At 31.8% G+C, this 17,008-nt stretch overlaps 1 protein-coding gene across 6 annotated transcripts in view; it reads right to left on the bottom strand.

Annotated features, from left to right (window-relative positions):
* BRINP3 (BMP/retinoic acid inducible neural specific 3) overlaps window positions 1-17,008 on the bottom strand; it is a 392,688-nt gene that overhangs the window by 355,634 nt on the left and 20,046 nt on the right. For all 6 annotated transcript variants that reach the window (XM_082704050.1, XM_082704048.1, XM_082704051.1 and 3 more), the window contains exon 2: window positions 11,874-12,159. In XM_082704050.1, the coding sequence (XP_082560176.1) occupies window positions 11,874-12,109 (236 nt within the window). In that variant the 5' untranslated portion in view covers window positions 12,110-12,159. The remainder of the gene's footprint in view (window positions 1-11,873; window positions 12,160-17,008) is intronic.

Here is a 17,008-nt window from a genome sequence, read left to right as displayed (position 1 = left end):
GCTTTTTAAAATAACAGTCCATTTAAATAGAGAAAAAAAGCCTAGAAAAAGGATTATTACTCGTTTTTCCCCCTCCAATTTTTAAACCTTGTATTTTTAGACTAGTGCTTGATTAAAAAAAAAAAAAAATTAACAATTCAAAAGCCCCAGAACAGTGATATCAAAAGAAAACAATACTGATAATTTGGACAATTTTATTTGGAAGAAGACCACAGAGATAATGACACTGAAGGATTTGGTAAGGTGGAACTAGAGAGGGCAAAATAATCAAATAAATTCTTTGTTTGAATGCCAAGAATCATCATTGTTATTTCCTCTTCTGTATATAATTGTATGAACTGGCAGTCCTGTTCATTTTTTTCATTTTAATAGCAATGAACATGAATGTATTATTAGACTAAAAATTATTACTTACAAATTATAGAAATTATAACAAAGAATGCCTTTTATTTATAGTTATAAGATATATACAATCTCCTTTAAGAATTGGGTTTTCTGAAAGTCAATTATAACTCCAAAACCCTGAATTAATATTTTGATTTTATTTCTTACTGAAATTTTTCCAATGACAGCTAAAAGATACTTAAAATACGAATTCATTGTATATTCAATTGTGAATAGAATTAAATAATAAAATTTTCAATTTATTATGGTTTAATCTCAAAATTAGAGATGTTGTTAAATAGAGTTGTTGAATAAATATCAAATATCAAATAAATTTAGGTTATTAGTATTATCTAGAATATTCTCCCTAATTTATCATTGCATGGTAAAGGGTACTAACAGACTAATGGAATGATTTGTAGAAAGTCAACCAACTAGAAAAAATAGCTTCCTTCCATTACAGCCTCTTTAATAGAACATATAAGAAATAGAAAAGAATTTGAGTGGTATGTAGGGGAATACTACAAAATTGATGTTTAACTTTGTATAAATACAGAGTAATATAAAAGACTTTTGGATTTTACTTTTTAAAGAGTATTTACAAGCAACTTTTGTAAAGGAAGCTGGAGAAAGAACAAGAAAGAAACTCTAAGCCCAGCAGAAGAGAAATCATAAAGATCAGAGCAGAAATCAATGAAATAGAAAACAAAAAAACAATAGAGCAAATCAATGAAACTAGGAGATGGTTCTTTGAAAGAATTAATAAGATTGATAAACCCCTGTCCAGACTTATCAAAAAGAAAAGAGAGAGGACCCAAATAAATAAAATCATGAATGAAAGAGGAGAGATCACAACTAACACCAAAGAAATACAAACAATTATAAGAACATAGTATGAGCAACTCTACGCCAACAAATTTGACAATCTGGAAGAAATGGATGCATTCCTAGAGACATATAAACTACCACAACTGAGCCAGGAAGAAATAGAAAGCCTGAACAGGCCCATAACCAGTAAGGACATTGAAACAGTCATCAAAAAACTCCAAACAAACAAAAGCCCAGGGCCAGACGGCTTCCCGGGGGAATTCTACCAAACATTTAAAGAAGAACTAATTCCTATTCTCCTGAAACTGTTCCAAAAAAAAAGAATGGAAGGAAAACTTCCAAACTCATTTTATGAGGCCTGCATCATCTTGATCCCAAAACCAGAGAAGGATCCCATCAAAAAGAGAGCTATAGACCAATATGCTTGATGAACACAGATGCGAAAATTCTTACCAAAATACTAGCCAATAGGATTCAACAGTACATTAAAAGGATTATTCACCACGACCAAGTGGGATTTATTCCAGGGCTGCAAGGTTGGTTCAACATCCACAAATCAATCAATGTGATACAACACATCAATAAAAGAAAGAACAAGAACCATATGATACTCTTAATAGATGCTGAAAAAGCATTTGACAAAGTACAGCATCCCTTCCTGATCAAAACTCTTCAAAGTGTAGGGATAGAAGGCACATACCTCAATATCATCAAAGCCATCTATGAAAAACCCACTGCAAATATCATTCTCAATGCAGAAAAACTGAAAGCTTTTCCACTAAGGTCAGGAACACGGCAGGGATGTCCATTATCACCACTGCTATTCAACATAGTACTAGAAGTCCTAGCCTAAGCAATCAGACAACAAAAGGAAATTAAAGGCATCCAAATCAGCAAAGAAGTCACACTATCACTCTTCGCAGATGATATGATACTATATGTGGAAAACCCAAAAGACTCCACTCCAAAACTGCTAGAACTTATACAGGAATTCAGTAAAGTGTCAGGATATAAAATCAATGCACAGAAATCAGTTGCTTTTCTCTACACCAACAACAAGACAGAAGAGAGAGAAATTAAGGAGTCCATCCCATTTACAATTGCACTCAAAACCACAAGATACCTAGGAATAAACCTAACCAAAGAGGCACAGAATCTATACTCAGAAAACTATAAAGTACTCATGAAAGAAATTGAGGAAGACACAAAGAAATGGAAAAATGTTCCATGCTCCTGGATTGGAAGAATAAACATCGTGAAAATGTCCATGCTACCTAAATCAATCTACACATTTAATGCAATTCCTATCAAAGTACCATCCATCTTCTTCAAAGAAATGGAACAAATAATCCTAAAATTTATATGGAACCAGAAAAGACCTCGAATAGCCAAAGGGATCTTGAAAAAGAAAGCCAAAGTTGGTGGCATCACAATTCCGGACTTCAAGCCCTATTACAAAGTTGTCATCACTAAGACAGCATGATACTGGCACAAAAACAGACACATAGATCAATGGAACAGAATAGAAAGCCCAGAAATAGACCCTCAACTCTACGGTCAACTAATCTTTAACAAAGCAGGAAAGAATGTCCAATGGAAAAAAGACAGCCTCTTCAATAAATGGTGCTGGGAAAATTGGACAGCCACATGCAGAAAAATGAAATTGGTCCATTTCCTTACACCACACACAAAAATAGACTCTAAATGGATGAAGGACCTCAATGTGAGAAAGGAATCCATCAAAATCCTGAGGAGAACACAGAAAACAACCTTTTCGACCTCAGCTGCAGCAACATCTTCCTAGGAACATGGCCAAAGGCAAGGGAAGCAAGGGCAAAAATGAACTATTGGGATTTCATCAAGATCAAAAGCTTTTGCACAGCAAAGGAAACAGTTAACAAAACCAAAAGACAACTGACAGAATGGGAGAAGATATTTGCAAACGACATATCAGATAAAGGACTAGTGTCCAAAATTTATAAAGAACTTAGCAAAGTCAACACCCAAAGAACAAATAATCCAATCAAGAAATGGGCAGAGGACATGAACAGACATTTCTGCAAAGAAGACATCCAGATGGCCAACAGACACATGAAAAAGTGTTCCATATCCCTCGGCATCAGGTAAATAAAGATCAAAACCACAATGAGATACTACCTCACACCAGTCAGAATGGCTAAAATTAACAAGTCAGGAAATGACAGATGCTGGCGAGGATGTGGAGAAAGGGGAACCCTCCTACACTGTTGGTGGGAATGGAAGCTGGTGCAACCTCTCTGGAAAACAGCATGGAGGTTCCTCAAAATGTTGAAAATAGAACTACCCTATGATCCAACAATTACACTACTGGGTATTTACCCTAAAGATACAAACACAGTGATCCGAAGGGGCACATGCACCCAAATATTTATAGCAGCAATGTCCACAATAGCCAAACTTTGGAAACAACCTAGATGTCCATCAACAGATGAATGGATAAAGAAGATGTGGTATATATACACAATGGAATACTATGCAGCCATCAAAAGAAATGAAATCTTGCCATTTGGTACAATGTGGATGGAACTAGAGCATATCATGCTTAGCGAAATAAGTCAAGTGGAGAAAGACAACTATCATATGAGCTCCCTGATATGAGGAAGTGGTGATGCAACATGGGGGGTTAAGGGGGGGTAGGAGAAGAATAAATGAAACAAGATGGGATTGGGAGGGAGACAAACCATAAGTGACTCTTAATCTCAAAACAAACTGAGACTTGCTGGGAGGAGGGGGGTTGGGAGAAGGGGGGTGGGGTTATGGACATTGGGGAGGGTATATTCTATGGTGAGTGCTGTGAAGTGTGTAATCCTGGTGATTCACAGACCTGTGCCCCTGGGGATAAAAATATATTATATGTTTATAAAAAATTAAAAATTAAAAAAAAAATTTTAACCAGAGATAAAGCAAACAGATACATTTACATCTAATCTTTATACTCCACATATTTATATTTTTAAAAAGTAAAATCATATAGAAATCATTTGAGCTCTACTTTCTATTTTTGAGTTTTGGAGTTTTTGTCTGTTTTATTTAACTTTATATTTGAAAAAGTATAAACAATTTTTCATAGTATTAAATATATTTTAAAATAAAACCATATTAAATGTTATTAAATCTGAATTTTCATTTTTAAGAGCAAATAGTTAAATTAATTTCTCTAAATTTATATTCAAATAATTAGTTTTAAGGCGATGTGGTTAGATTTCAAAATTCTAAAATGTAGGGATGTATTATTTTGAAAATTTTTGCTTGCACCATAATAAATAAAATCTCATAAATATTCCATATATGTGTTTAAGAAGTAGATGACATTTAGCATCACATGTTCAACATGTACAACTCTATATATGATACAATTGTACTAGATTCCATACTCAAGTTATCTGCTCTTTCCCAATCCTACACTGCTTGTGTTGTGTGTATGTCTGTGTGTGTGTGATCAGTTTCATCCACGAAGAATAAGAATGGAAGACTAAAATCTCATGTGACAGTTATTTTTTTAACTACCTTTAAAAGGTCTAGTATAATATACCATTCACTAGATAGTATTTTATGGATTGTAAGAGAATTAATTGGTCATCTTTTCGGCTTTTATGTTGGGGTAATTTTGTTTTAGGTAACTGTTAATAGCATATTCAAATATATGTTTTAATCCAAATACAGTAATTATGTTTAGACCTTGACATAATACATGCATTACATTAACCATATGTTTGGTTTTCTGAAGTCCCCTTGTCTTAAGTTATATTTATCATTTTCTTTTTTCTTTTTACTTTTTGTTTGTTTTTATATATAGCAGTAAATTTTAAGATATATATGATGATTTTGTATCCACTTGTCCTACCCTTAAGGTTTGCAATAACATTTAAACTTATTCTTACCAGTTCTACTTTATAATTTAAGTAAATATAAATTTTGATTCCTCACTTATATTTTTGTAAGATTTTTACTGTCTTTAACATGGCTTTTCTTCTATGTATTTATTTTTATCAATTGAGCTTATAGACCCATATGATTTAATCATGATCTTTCATGTTAAATATTGTATCCGCCAAGATTTACATTTTAACATTTACATGCAATTTCACAACCATCCTTGCAATTTTTACACTCACTGTGTGTAATGATCTTTAATGTGAATTTTATTTTTATTGCTACTTTTTATTTACCTACATTATTATGCCATCTTACCCAATTCCCTTTTCTTTTTAGATTATTTTTTCCTTACCATCTCCTCTGTTTGTAGAATTCACAGCTTCTTACAACCTATGGAGAAGACAAATTGTATATGTGTATAATACTTGTATATGTGCATATTGAGGGGGAAATCATAAAGAGGTCATCGCTTCTATTGACTTTTTATGGAAATTTTTTAATTTCTTTTGTTCTGCCAGGCTTTTTATTTGTTCCTTTATCCTCCTGTGAGCATGGTCTCCCTACAATGTTACATGCACTCTGTTGTACACTACAAATCCAAAGGTGCTATTACTGTCTTATTTTATTTATGTAATATAAAATGGAGAGCTCTATTAACATGTAGAGTTTGCTAAGAGATAGTATGTGAGTCACTTTTCCCACTTGCTTTTTGTTTGCTGAAGAGTGCACTGGTGTGTAGAATTTTGGGCTTAACTATCAGTGTGTAGCTATCTTCATCTAATGCAGGAGTTAATCTGACATTAATTTTTCTGACAGAATGAACAAAAAAGTCCATGAGAAACTCTACTGACTTCATTCAGGGCTCACTATTTATTTCTAATTTACTTCTGAGAGCCCTTGTCATTGATACATAACCATCAATGTCAGTAATCACCTTTTTCCTCATAGAGTTACCAGAGCGAGAGGATAAAATATATTACAATCAGTTAAACTGCAATATAAATAATGAATATTTTTTTTAAGTATAAGTATGTCCCACATATTATATGGGTCATACTTAACTGGCAACTCTCTATCTACAATATTATTTTGGATAACCACCATTTCCAAACACCTAAGAAAAACAAACTGATGAAACTATTCTTCATCAGGAATATATATTGGACAGGTATTTATTAAAAATATTATAAATCATATAGAATGGTAAAGATAGCATTTATTATAAAGACCTTCTTTATTTGAGGATGAATACATTTAAAAAAAAAAGAAAAAAAAAACTAAGAGGATTCTGGCTGAAAATGTCTTCCAAATAACAATTTCAAACAAGAGCAGTCACTTTAAATTTCCTTCTAAACGACTATGAATCCATGGAAGGAGGAGGTTGAAAATTCATCATAACACAAGATTATAGTTGACACACTATTTTCTGCCAAACTATGAGAGGCATTTCCATAGTTATAAGAATCATTGAGTAGCAATCATATTTAAATACATAAGATAGATGAAGCCAAATAGTCTTGACAAAAGTGGTAGAAGGATTTGGTTTTTGACTATCAACAAGTTAGTTAATTATCTATGGGGACTCTTATTTCATTTCTGGCTTTTTTTTTAATATTATAGTAAAATGGTCATTGAATTTGAATTAGAAATATAAAATTGTTTACTGTTTGTTGTTTTTAGACATATTGTTTAAAATCTCTGAATGTATTAAGGAGGGCACGTATTGCATGGAGTGCTGGGCATGGTGCATAAATAATGAGTCTTGGAACACCAAAAAATAAATAAATAAATAAATAAAATTTTAAAAAAATCTCTGAATGTTAGCTTTTTGAAATCGATATAATGATAATCAATGAGAGGCACCTGGGTGGCTCAGTCAGTTAAGCATATCCCTTCAGCTCAAGTAATGATCTCAGGGTGCTGGGATGGTGCTCTCAGTTAGGACCTAGGATCAAGCTCCAAGTCAGGACCTGGAATAGAGCCTGAAGTCAGGATCCCTGCTTAGCGGGGAATCCACTTCTCCCTCTCTCTGCCTCTCATCCCTGCTCCCCGCGTACTCTCTCCCTCTCTCAAATAAAGAAATAAAATATTTTTAAAATAATAATAATGCCATCAATGAAATGTTATAACAAAAATCACATATAAAAATAATGGAAGGTCTTTGTAAACAAATAAAAATTTTATTTTTCCACATGAATGTATGTATAGATACTAAACTATAATGGAGTATATATTGCTCTTATAACAAAATTTATGAGCTTAATAAACATTAATAATAAATAGTGAATGTGGAAAAAATTAAAGGAAATAATTTATTAACTTAATTTGAGAATTTCTATTTTTTAATCCAAAGCTGACACAGTATTTAGTTACTTTAAAAATATTTTATATGGTGGGTGCCTGGGTGGCTCAGTGGGTTGGGCCTCTGCCTTCGGCTCGGGTAGTAGTCTCGGGGTCCTTGGATCGGGCCCTGCATCAGGCTCTCTGCTTGGCAGAGGCCTGCTTCCCCGTTTCTCTCTCTGCCTACTTGTGATCTCTGTCTGTCGAATAAATAAATAAAATCCTTAAAAAATATTTTATGTTGTGAAATATAAAATATTATATGAATAACTGTCTAAAATAAATATTTAGAATGTAAAGAACACCATTGTAATGATCACCTATTTTAAGAAATTCAGTATCATCCTTTCCTTAGAATCCCTCATGTTTTACCCTAAAAATCCTATCCTCCTTATTTCCTCATAGAACTAATCACTATCTTGATTTTTGTTATAGTAGCTTCTTGGCTTTTCTTTAGGTTTATCTTTACATATGCATCTTTAAATAATATAATTTAGTTTTGTGAATTTCTTAGAATCATATTGTGATCATATATATATATGTGTATATATATATATATATCATTAACAGGAACATAGCCAGCACAGATGAATCCTCAAACCAGAATGTTAAGTGAGATAAACTGAACACAGGAAAAATTTGCACACAATATGATTCTATATATACATATATATATCTTAAAACATAACATATATGTATGTTAATACACCTGACTTGACCACTATCTTTTTGATGTTTAATGCCTGATGTTTTAAGAAATTCTTACATATCTCATTATCATGAAATACATGCTTTTTTCTAGAAATAAATGTTTTCTTCTAGAAACAACATTTTTGCATTTCTTATGTAGACCCTTATTCCGTATTAAGTAGATTTGTATATACAATACAAAGAAAGAATCTGATTTCTGCTTTCCTCATATGGATACTCAAATTGCATACCATTTATTCAAAATCTCACCCTTTCCCATACATACACTATTTCATATTCTCCTGTTATATATGAAATGTCCATACATTTATCTTTCTAGACTATCTTGTCTTTTGCATAGCATGTCTTAAATATAATTTTTTTTCAGAGAGCATGACCATGAAAACCAATAAAGCACAGCATTTAGCGCTTATTTCAATTGTGTCCTATTCTCACTAAAATTGTGCTTTGAAAAATTATTTCAAAAAATTAAACTAAGTTGTAGTAATAGGACATATCTTTATATTATCTTGGAAGATTCTAAGAAAAGCATCATCATTTTCCCTATGATTCATTTGTACATGTGCTTAAACAAAGAATAGTAGAGGTTTGGCAAAAAAACAAACAAACAAACAAACAAAAAACTTTTATTTTATATCACCATATTTGAAGATCTATATATGTTTCTTTTATGGAAATAAAAATCACCTCCTTATGACATAGAACTTACAGCTGTGATTCAAGGTAACTCTAAGTTTGAGTTATTAAAAGTGAATCCCTTGTCCAGAGCTCTTATAATTTATGCAAAGAATTGAGAATCTGCAGACCTGGAACAAATTATGCATTTGCTGGTGGCCATAATACCTAAGGGTATTTTTAGAACATAATAACCAATCACATGTTTCCCACATATTAAGGGACCAAGTATACTCCTATTCTATACTTTTGAGTGGATAAAATTTCTCCAGGCATAGCCCATTTTCTAAAAGTGAGGGTACTTAAAATGCCTATGCTTAGGTTCTATTAATGATCTTCAGCTAAGACTGAAAGATGGCTAAAACCAAACTTTTAGTGTTAACCAAATAACAACTTAAGCGTTAACAAGTTCATTCTTGGTCTTCCAATTCAATGATCTACTCATAAAATGATCTTTTCTTAAGTCATAATGTTGTTTCAGAACAAAAATCTAAAAATTCTTTATAATTATGTTTAAAAATACAAATATAAGCCTTGTTAGTTGAAAAACATGCACTTTGTAAAACAAAAATAATAATGGCACTTCCTTTTCCCTTCTATGCCTTGACTATGATCCTAGTAATAAATATTCAATGATTATGATCTTGCTATTTTATATTTGAGGTGAAAAGAAAAATATGTTGCCGGAGAAGGAGATAAAATGAAAACAATTGAAAAAGATTTTACCTCATTATTTTAAGAGTCTTAATATGGTTCACATTTAAAACTAATGCCTTTAAGAAACTATATCAATACAACACCCCACATGAAGGAGCTTATGACAGTAATAACAAACACTAGTAGAACGTGGCTGATCACTTTTTGAAATTATGTGATCTTTTAAAATGACTAATCTAGCATCTAATGTGGAAAAGTATTAATTTTCCTTCTGTGTGTCTTAAATACAAATTCTGCATATCAGGGCAAACATTTATAAAAGATAAAGTCTCTAATAATTATTTTTTATGACAAATACTTTTAAAAGTCAAAACAACAGCAAAAAACTATTTCCGTCCTTGGATTTGAGAATCTCTAATATCTCAGCTACAAGTTTAACTTCACTAGGAATAATGCCCATTATATTGGATGCATAGGTCGATAGAATTCTCTGAAATTTAGGTAAATGCTATTTGGATAAATGAAATGTCTCACTGTTCTGACACAAAAGGAACCCTCATAAATATATTATATTGTTCACTGTAGAGCAACCATCGAAGGTAACATAAGAAGTTATAGCCTGACCCGGGCAGAGCTAACACGATGCTATATTCCATTGTTTATAAACAGATAAGTCCAACACATGTTTATTAGAACCACAAAGGCAAAAACATCGGAAGGATGAGGTGTATAGGGCTCATGTAGATCTTTAAGAGTACAGTCCCATAAAGTCTAAAGGGAATATACGAGTTTTGCAAACACATCCCAAGACATTATTTTTCATTACCTTTCACTATGGTGATCCAAATAATGTCTCTTTCATTCAACTTAGAACTTCTAAAGACATGTCAAGCCATGTTTTCAACTCATAGTTCATCGACCAATAAACAGCCAAACAATCACACACCAGACAACACCTCAGACCTCCCAGTAGAGATGTCAATGGATCATGGAGACACGCTCTGGGTTAGTTTGTTTGACAGACTATTAATAATCCTCTTGCAGAATGCTGAAATATTAGACATTCTTACAATCTTAAATTCAAGTAGCTCCATGCAATTTGTAAAGGAAATCTGGCTAAACCAACACTTGTAAAAAGGAATAAAGCTAGAATCATATTATATTGACTGTTTTCTGCTGCACTTCAGAAAGAAAATCTTTAATATGTATTATGTCATCTTTTTAAAATTAGGATAAATCTTTTTTACAGACTTGTGTCCATGCTCTGGCTGCCTAGACTAAGGGACTTCTTATTAAACACACTCACAGACAGACAGACACACACACGCAGAGCAGTGTGATTTCATGAAATTGTTCAATACCTTCAGTCTTTTCTGTAAATATGCATTGCTGATAGGATTTATAAATTTCTCACAATGCTGAATAAAAGACTACATACAGACCAGAAGCACAGTGCCCTCTGGTGCACATACAATATAAAATAAAATATTTATATACCAGTATCTACATAGATGCAGACACAAAAATACAATACTAAGTTGTGCTTCTACATAAATGCTAAAGCAGTTGCTGGGAATTGTAAATTTCTATCATGAAGAAACAACCCAAACTGATAACTGTACATAAAACATTCTTTATGGCAAAGATCAATACAATCTAATCCAGTCAGGCAACCATTTGTACACTCCTCTATTTAATGGATTCGCTGGGCTTGGGGAAGCAGGCAGGCTGTTGGACCTAATATATGACTCCTTTTGTGTAACTTATTTAGATTCAAATATATAAGAACAGTAAAAGATAAAGGCCATATATCTTAATCCCCTCCTTTTCCTTGGCCTTTGCTAGCATGTCACATTTATCTGCTACTTCTTTTCAACCCATCACCGTTTTCTCCTTTTTACCTTTAAGGGGAAAAAGAATGAGGTGACTCAACTTCTCAGTGACTAGTGGAAGATACCATTTCCATTTAGGCTAAAAAAAGAAAGGTAACATAGCGTGGCATAGGTAGAAAGGAATCTCAAATTTGTTTAAACATTTGACTCTTTAAAATGATAAACTCAACCTTAATGTTAATTGGAATTTATTTAGGGAGTGTAACATTCCTAGAATTTGAGACAGTTGTGCAACTGGTCACCATTACTAGTTTATTGGGTTTTGTTTGTTTGTTTGTTTGTTTGTTTAATGGCTCGTTACATCTATAAGAAATACTTTTAAATAACAAGAAAACAGTACTATTGTGAATGGTAAATAATGACCCTTCTGATAATAACCCTTTCCCATCTGAAACTTTCCCTTAGAGAAACTTATTTACACACAACTTTCAAGGAAGGTAGCTCTATAATTGCTTTCCCTTTGCTTCATACCTGTATATCTTGTATCTTGTGCTAAATCCCTGCCGGCTTCTGTCCACAAAATCTGTGTATTCCTGTGAGCGATGGAAGGGTCCCTTATCAGAGAGGAGCCAGTCGAAGGGGCTTGTGGCATGCTGATCCGAAACTGCAGCAACCGCTAAAACCCAGCAATGAAGACTCAGGGCTATCCACTCCCATAGAGCCATCAGAGAGAACAATTCAGCACCAGCTCTGCTCCGCCATATCATGCTTCCACTGGGAATTTAGAGCCTTCATTCTCTTAGCTTTCCCTCAACACCTAGACAAAATACACAGGCAATTAGTTAGCCCCTAGAAGAGTCTTTTCTAGCAGTTAAGGTGCTGAGGTAGAAAATTCCTTTTTTGTTTAATCTAATATCATTAGTTTTAAATTAAATGATAGCAAAAGTAAATAAAAACTAAAACAACATCTTTTTTTCCCCCCCAAAGCTGTATGTCTTTCAGACTTTGTGTCCTTTTTTATTCATTGGAAAACAAGTCGCTGGGTCATACCAGACTCTGTCATGACAGTGTCCTACAGTCACAGTTGGTTTTGAATAATCCTTCTTTTTTGTTTAAGTGTTTATAACATTGGACACTTTCCAAATAAATATTGAATATTTTAATCATCTCATAAATCGTGTTATGAAATCAATGTGTCACCTCAAATTTGTATTATGAATTTTAATATTCAGTGTATTTTAATGTTTACTTAATGTTCTAAAATGCTTTAAAATGAATTAAAATGCATTAAAAATGAATTAAAGATAGGTAATTATCTTCATAATATCAATAATAAAAGGAATAAAATTGGTGCAAAAATACATACATAAATTACTGTGTTTATATTTGTGTGTTTCTCTACCTATCATCTATCTGTCTCTAGAAGTAGATGGATGGATGTGTGGGGGTGATTGGTGAGAGAGGAGGTCTGTATGCTTTCTCAGGTTTTTTCCCATTATTCTACTAAGGACAAACTTCCCTGATTATTAAGGCAGAACCATAATCAAACTATTTCTAGGACTTTAAAAAATTTAAATGTGCATCCATGTTCTATTCATGAAACAAACAGGTGTACCTACAAAATTCATATACACACAAAAACTATGACAATGTAGATTATACATAAACCATGAACCCATATACATTAATTTTATAAGCGTTCAAAAATAAAGTACCAGGGGGTGCAATCCAAGTGTGGTTTAGTATAAATAACTTTACACAGAGTAGCTGATGCAATGTCTTTACACTACACAAAATATTCTACAAATATTTGCATTCAATTTTCCTTTCCATCTTCACTGATCTTTCCCAATATCATTATTTATAGCACGTACAACTATGCAGTATATAAATTCTGACTAATGAAAAAGTTTTGATTGTGAGAGTTTTTAGTCAGCAAAATATCTTTAGAAAGCAATCAAAATGCACAATATTAAATAAAGTATTTTAATGATAATTGTTGCCATATTGCTCTGTTTTGATAGGGCCATTGATACTTTAATTTGCTTTCTAGTTATAACCCTACAATTCATAACTTAACACTACACTATTTATACATGAAAGGTATACAGCAGTAATTTTACAACTATAAGTATTTCAAACAGTGATGCAATATGACTAGTGTAGGTCATCAGATCTAGTTATACACACTATACAATCAGAAGGACCAATGCCCACATGCTGTATGAGTTGTCCCAATCATTGAGTTGCTCTACTCTGATGATTAAACAATGTGCTCCTTTGAAAATAGCAACAGAAGTCTTGCAAGAAAAGAAATTTAAATATTATTTATCATAGTAAGGATGACATATAATAGAAAGATCTTGGAATATTAGTTAGGACTTTCTGGATCTCCATCAATTGCTTGTATAAAGGTGATACTGAAAATGATTCAATACATAATTTCTAATGCTGATGAAGAAAATAAGTACTTTTAGATATTGTTTCTTGTGTGGGAACTATACCAGCTATTTTAAATTAATTTTATTTCATTTGTATTAATAAACAAAGAAGTATTCCTATGTTTAAGGTATAGTATAATGCTTTTATGACTAATACATATTTATTTTTGTTAAACACATATTTTTACTCTTCTGATCAAATATATTCAAACTAGAAACATTTAATCATTATTACAGAAAGTCATGTTTTTTCTTATCTAAAATACCTAGATTAGTGCCTAGAATGTTGGAAGGACATTAGGAATGCTTCAAAGTACATTTCACACTGATATGAAATCCTATAATTGTATACCATAAAATTAAACCTAACTCTTTTTGCTCCAGCACATGATTTTTAAAGACACACAACATTAACAAAGTAGTACACAATTGACTTGGATAGCATTTAAGGTATCTAAAATTTTATGGTTTTCCAATATGTAATTGACCAGAACCACCATATTTGTTCTTTTCTTACCAAATGTGTTAAAGATATTTCATGGCTGTTGTATTCCTAATCTTAACACACAGGAAACTGGAAAGATTTTCTTGTATTATGTGTGGAGGGAACACTTAAAAATGTTAGTATTAGGTTTTAATTATTTCTCTTTCTTCTACTTTTAACTTGGGTACATGCTCTCACTTCTGTTCAGTATTTTTTTTTTTCTGAAAGAAAGTTTATCAGCAATGGTATTATGAGAATATCAATCCTGTCCAAATTTATATTAATTTTGGTGATCTCTTGAAATCATTATAAGGTCTTTTTAAAGACATGAACAATAACCAAACTATAATTCCCAACATTTCAACTCAAGCCACCTTTGGGAAACTTCCCTTAAGAGTTACGAAACGGAGAGAAAAGCAGTGTTAGAATATATTAAAACAAGGATGTATGTTTCCAAAGATCCTTAGGACAAGTGGCCTTTAGACTCAGTGTTCACTAAAAAACAAAACAAAACAAAACAAAACAAAAAAAACCCACCTCATTCACCTAGTTTTTTTTTTTACAAAAGCCGGTAAATGCGCTTTTGTAAATGAGTAGTAAATTTTAAATTATTACTCAATGGCCTGACTTGGTTCCTTTATTTTGTTTGGATTAATAGCGATATTTATTCTTGTGTGAGAGATGAGTTTATGATATAGATTGCCAATTTCAAAAGTAGTAAGTATGGCTCCTTTGAGGAATCTTGGAGGTCACTACTAAAGTAAACTGCTATATTAGAGGTAATACCAAGGAACGGAAGTTGTGAGGTTCAAGGAAAGAAAGTAAGAATTATTAAACTAATAAGTGAATTATTATGACAGTGGAGTGTAAGGAAATGGCAAAATTATCTTGAATTTACTATTTCTGACTGTCTAAGAGGCCAACAAGGGAAAATACAATGTCAGTGCACAGTATATTCTAAAACATGTAGGGTGTATTTTATGAATAACAAAATATAACAAAACATTAGAATAACTAAAACCATGAGGTCATATTTTAAAAGTATCATTTAATTAAAAATAATACTTATCAAGTTTTTCTTTGCCAAAATTAAGAGGAAATAATAAATACTGAAATATCAGATTGTTTAAGAAATAGATATTTAGTATGTGGCCTTCTCTTATAACAAAAACTCACCAAATAAAATCCGGTGGTAACATTATCAATTCACACAATTTATTATTCGCAAATACCCCAAAAATACACCAGAAGAAAGAAAATACACCAAAAGAAGTTACATATATAGTAATATGCACTAAAGCATAAAATAAATATATAAAATAATATGTAATATATATAACATATATAAATGCATATTCTAGTACACAATAAATATTTCTCCTCATTAGTTCTTCTTAATCCTATTCCAGGGTGGCAGTGCGTTATTTTTATCTAAAACACTGGCATACCATATGTATTTGAAATTCATGAAATAATAGAACTTATAAAGTATTTCCTATAATAATACAGATAAATTTCTAGTATAACTGAAATTAGAAAGAAGAAGAAAATTATGAATTAATGACTTAGACTTTATATCCTTTAGATTGGTGGGTCATGTCATAGAGGTTCATCTATCTATTAGAAGTTATCTAATATCTAATTGAATGTTCAAAACTAATTATTAATATTTGTTGAACAATTAATATGGCATACTATATAATTTCTTCTTTTAGGCTTGCATTTGAACTGATTTTTGCTGCTAACATGTTCAAAGTATTTTCTCAGGAAATAAAACCCGCTTATAATCTTGCATATGCAAAGAAGCTTCATAAAATAATTGTGTCAAGGAGATTTCTTTTACTTTAATTTTGAAAAATGTGAAACCCACGAGAAAGTTGAGAGGCTAATACAGTAAACACAGATAGCCTTCAGCCGCATTTACCAGCTGTTTACCTTTTAACACATATTCTCCTCTATTTCTCAATCCCATGTTTTTTATGGAGCAAAGGTCTAAGGAAAACTGACTCCTTTGCTCCAGGTAATGCAAGCAGTTTCCATATTCCTCATTTTCGGCAACTGCTACTCTACTTTATAAAATAGCTCCTTAAAATTCATGATCACTAATATTGGAGTTTGTAAGTATAAATAGTTAAATCTTCAAAACAAAGTCTCCAATTCTCCAATTGTTAAAAAGCCACTTTCTTCCTTAATAAACGAATGGAATATATCTTATTCTATGAAAGTGTAAATATCAGAATCATTTTATTATTATAAAATAATATATTGTATATCATGCTCCCAGAATCTATTAAATATATAGCATTTTATTATATTACTCTATATCATATATCGTATTTTATTACATATTAGAATAAATGTTAGTTCTGAAGTAAACATCTACTAAATGAACAGTATAAGTAAATGAATGATGAAGAGTTAAAATATATTTTAACTATAAATTTTCAATAGTTTTTCCAAATAGTTATAATTCATATTTCTTTTGGTAACATTAATAATAAAGAAAACTACCATAAAAAGGGAAATAATAAAAAGAGGTAAATATTAATTATAATTTACAGTAGGCAAAATGCCCTGATATATTTTAGTATGAAGCTGGATGACAGGTATCGTTAAAAATACTGCTTAGAGGGGCACCTGGGTGGCTCGGTCTATTAAGTGGCCTACTCTCAGTTTTGGCTCAGGTCATGATCTCAGGATTGTGGGCTCGAACCCCATGACAGGGTTCCATACTCAAGCAG

This window comes from Mustela nivalis (genome assembly GCF_964662115.1).
Source record: "Mustela nivalis genome assembly, chromosome: 16".
In the NCBI taxonomy this organism is placed as follows: Eukaryota; Metazoa; Chordata; class Mammalia; order Carnivora; family Mustelidae; genus Mustela; species Mustela nivalis.
Note: the sequence above shows the minus strand (reverse complement) of the source record. Positions and strands in the feature narration are given on the sequence as shown.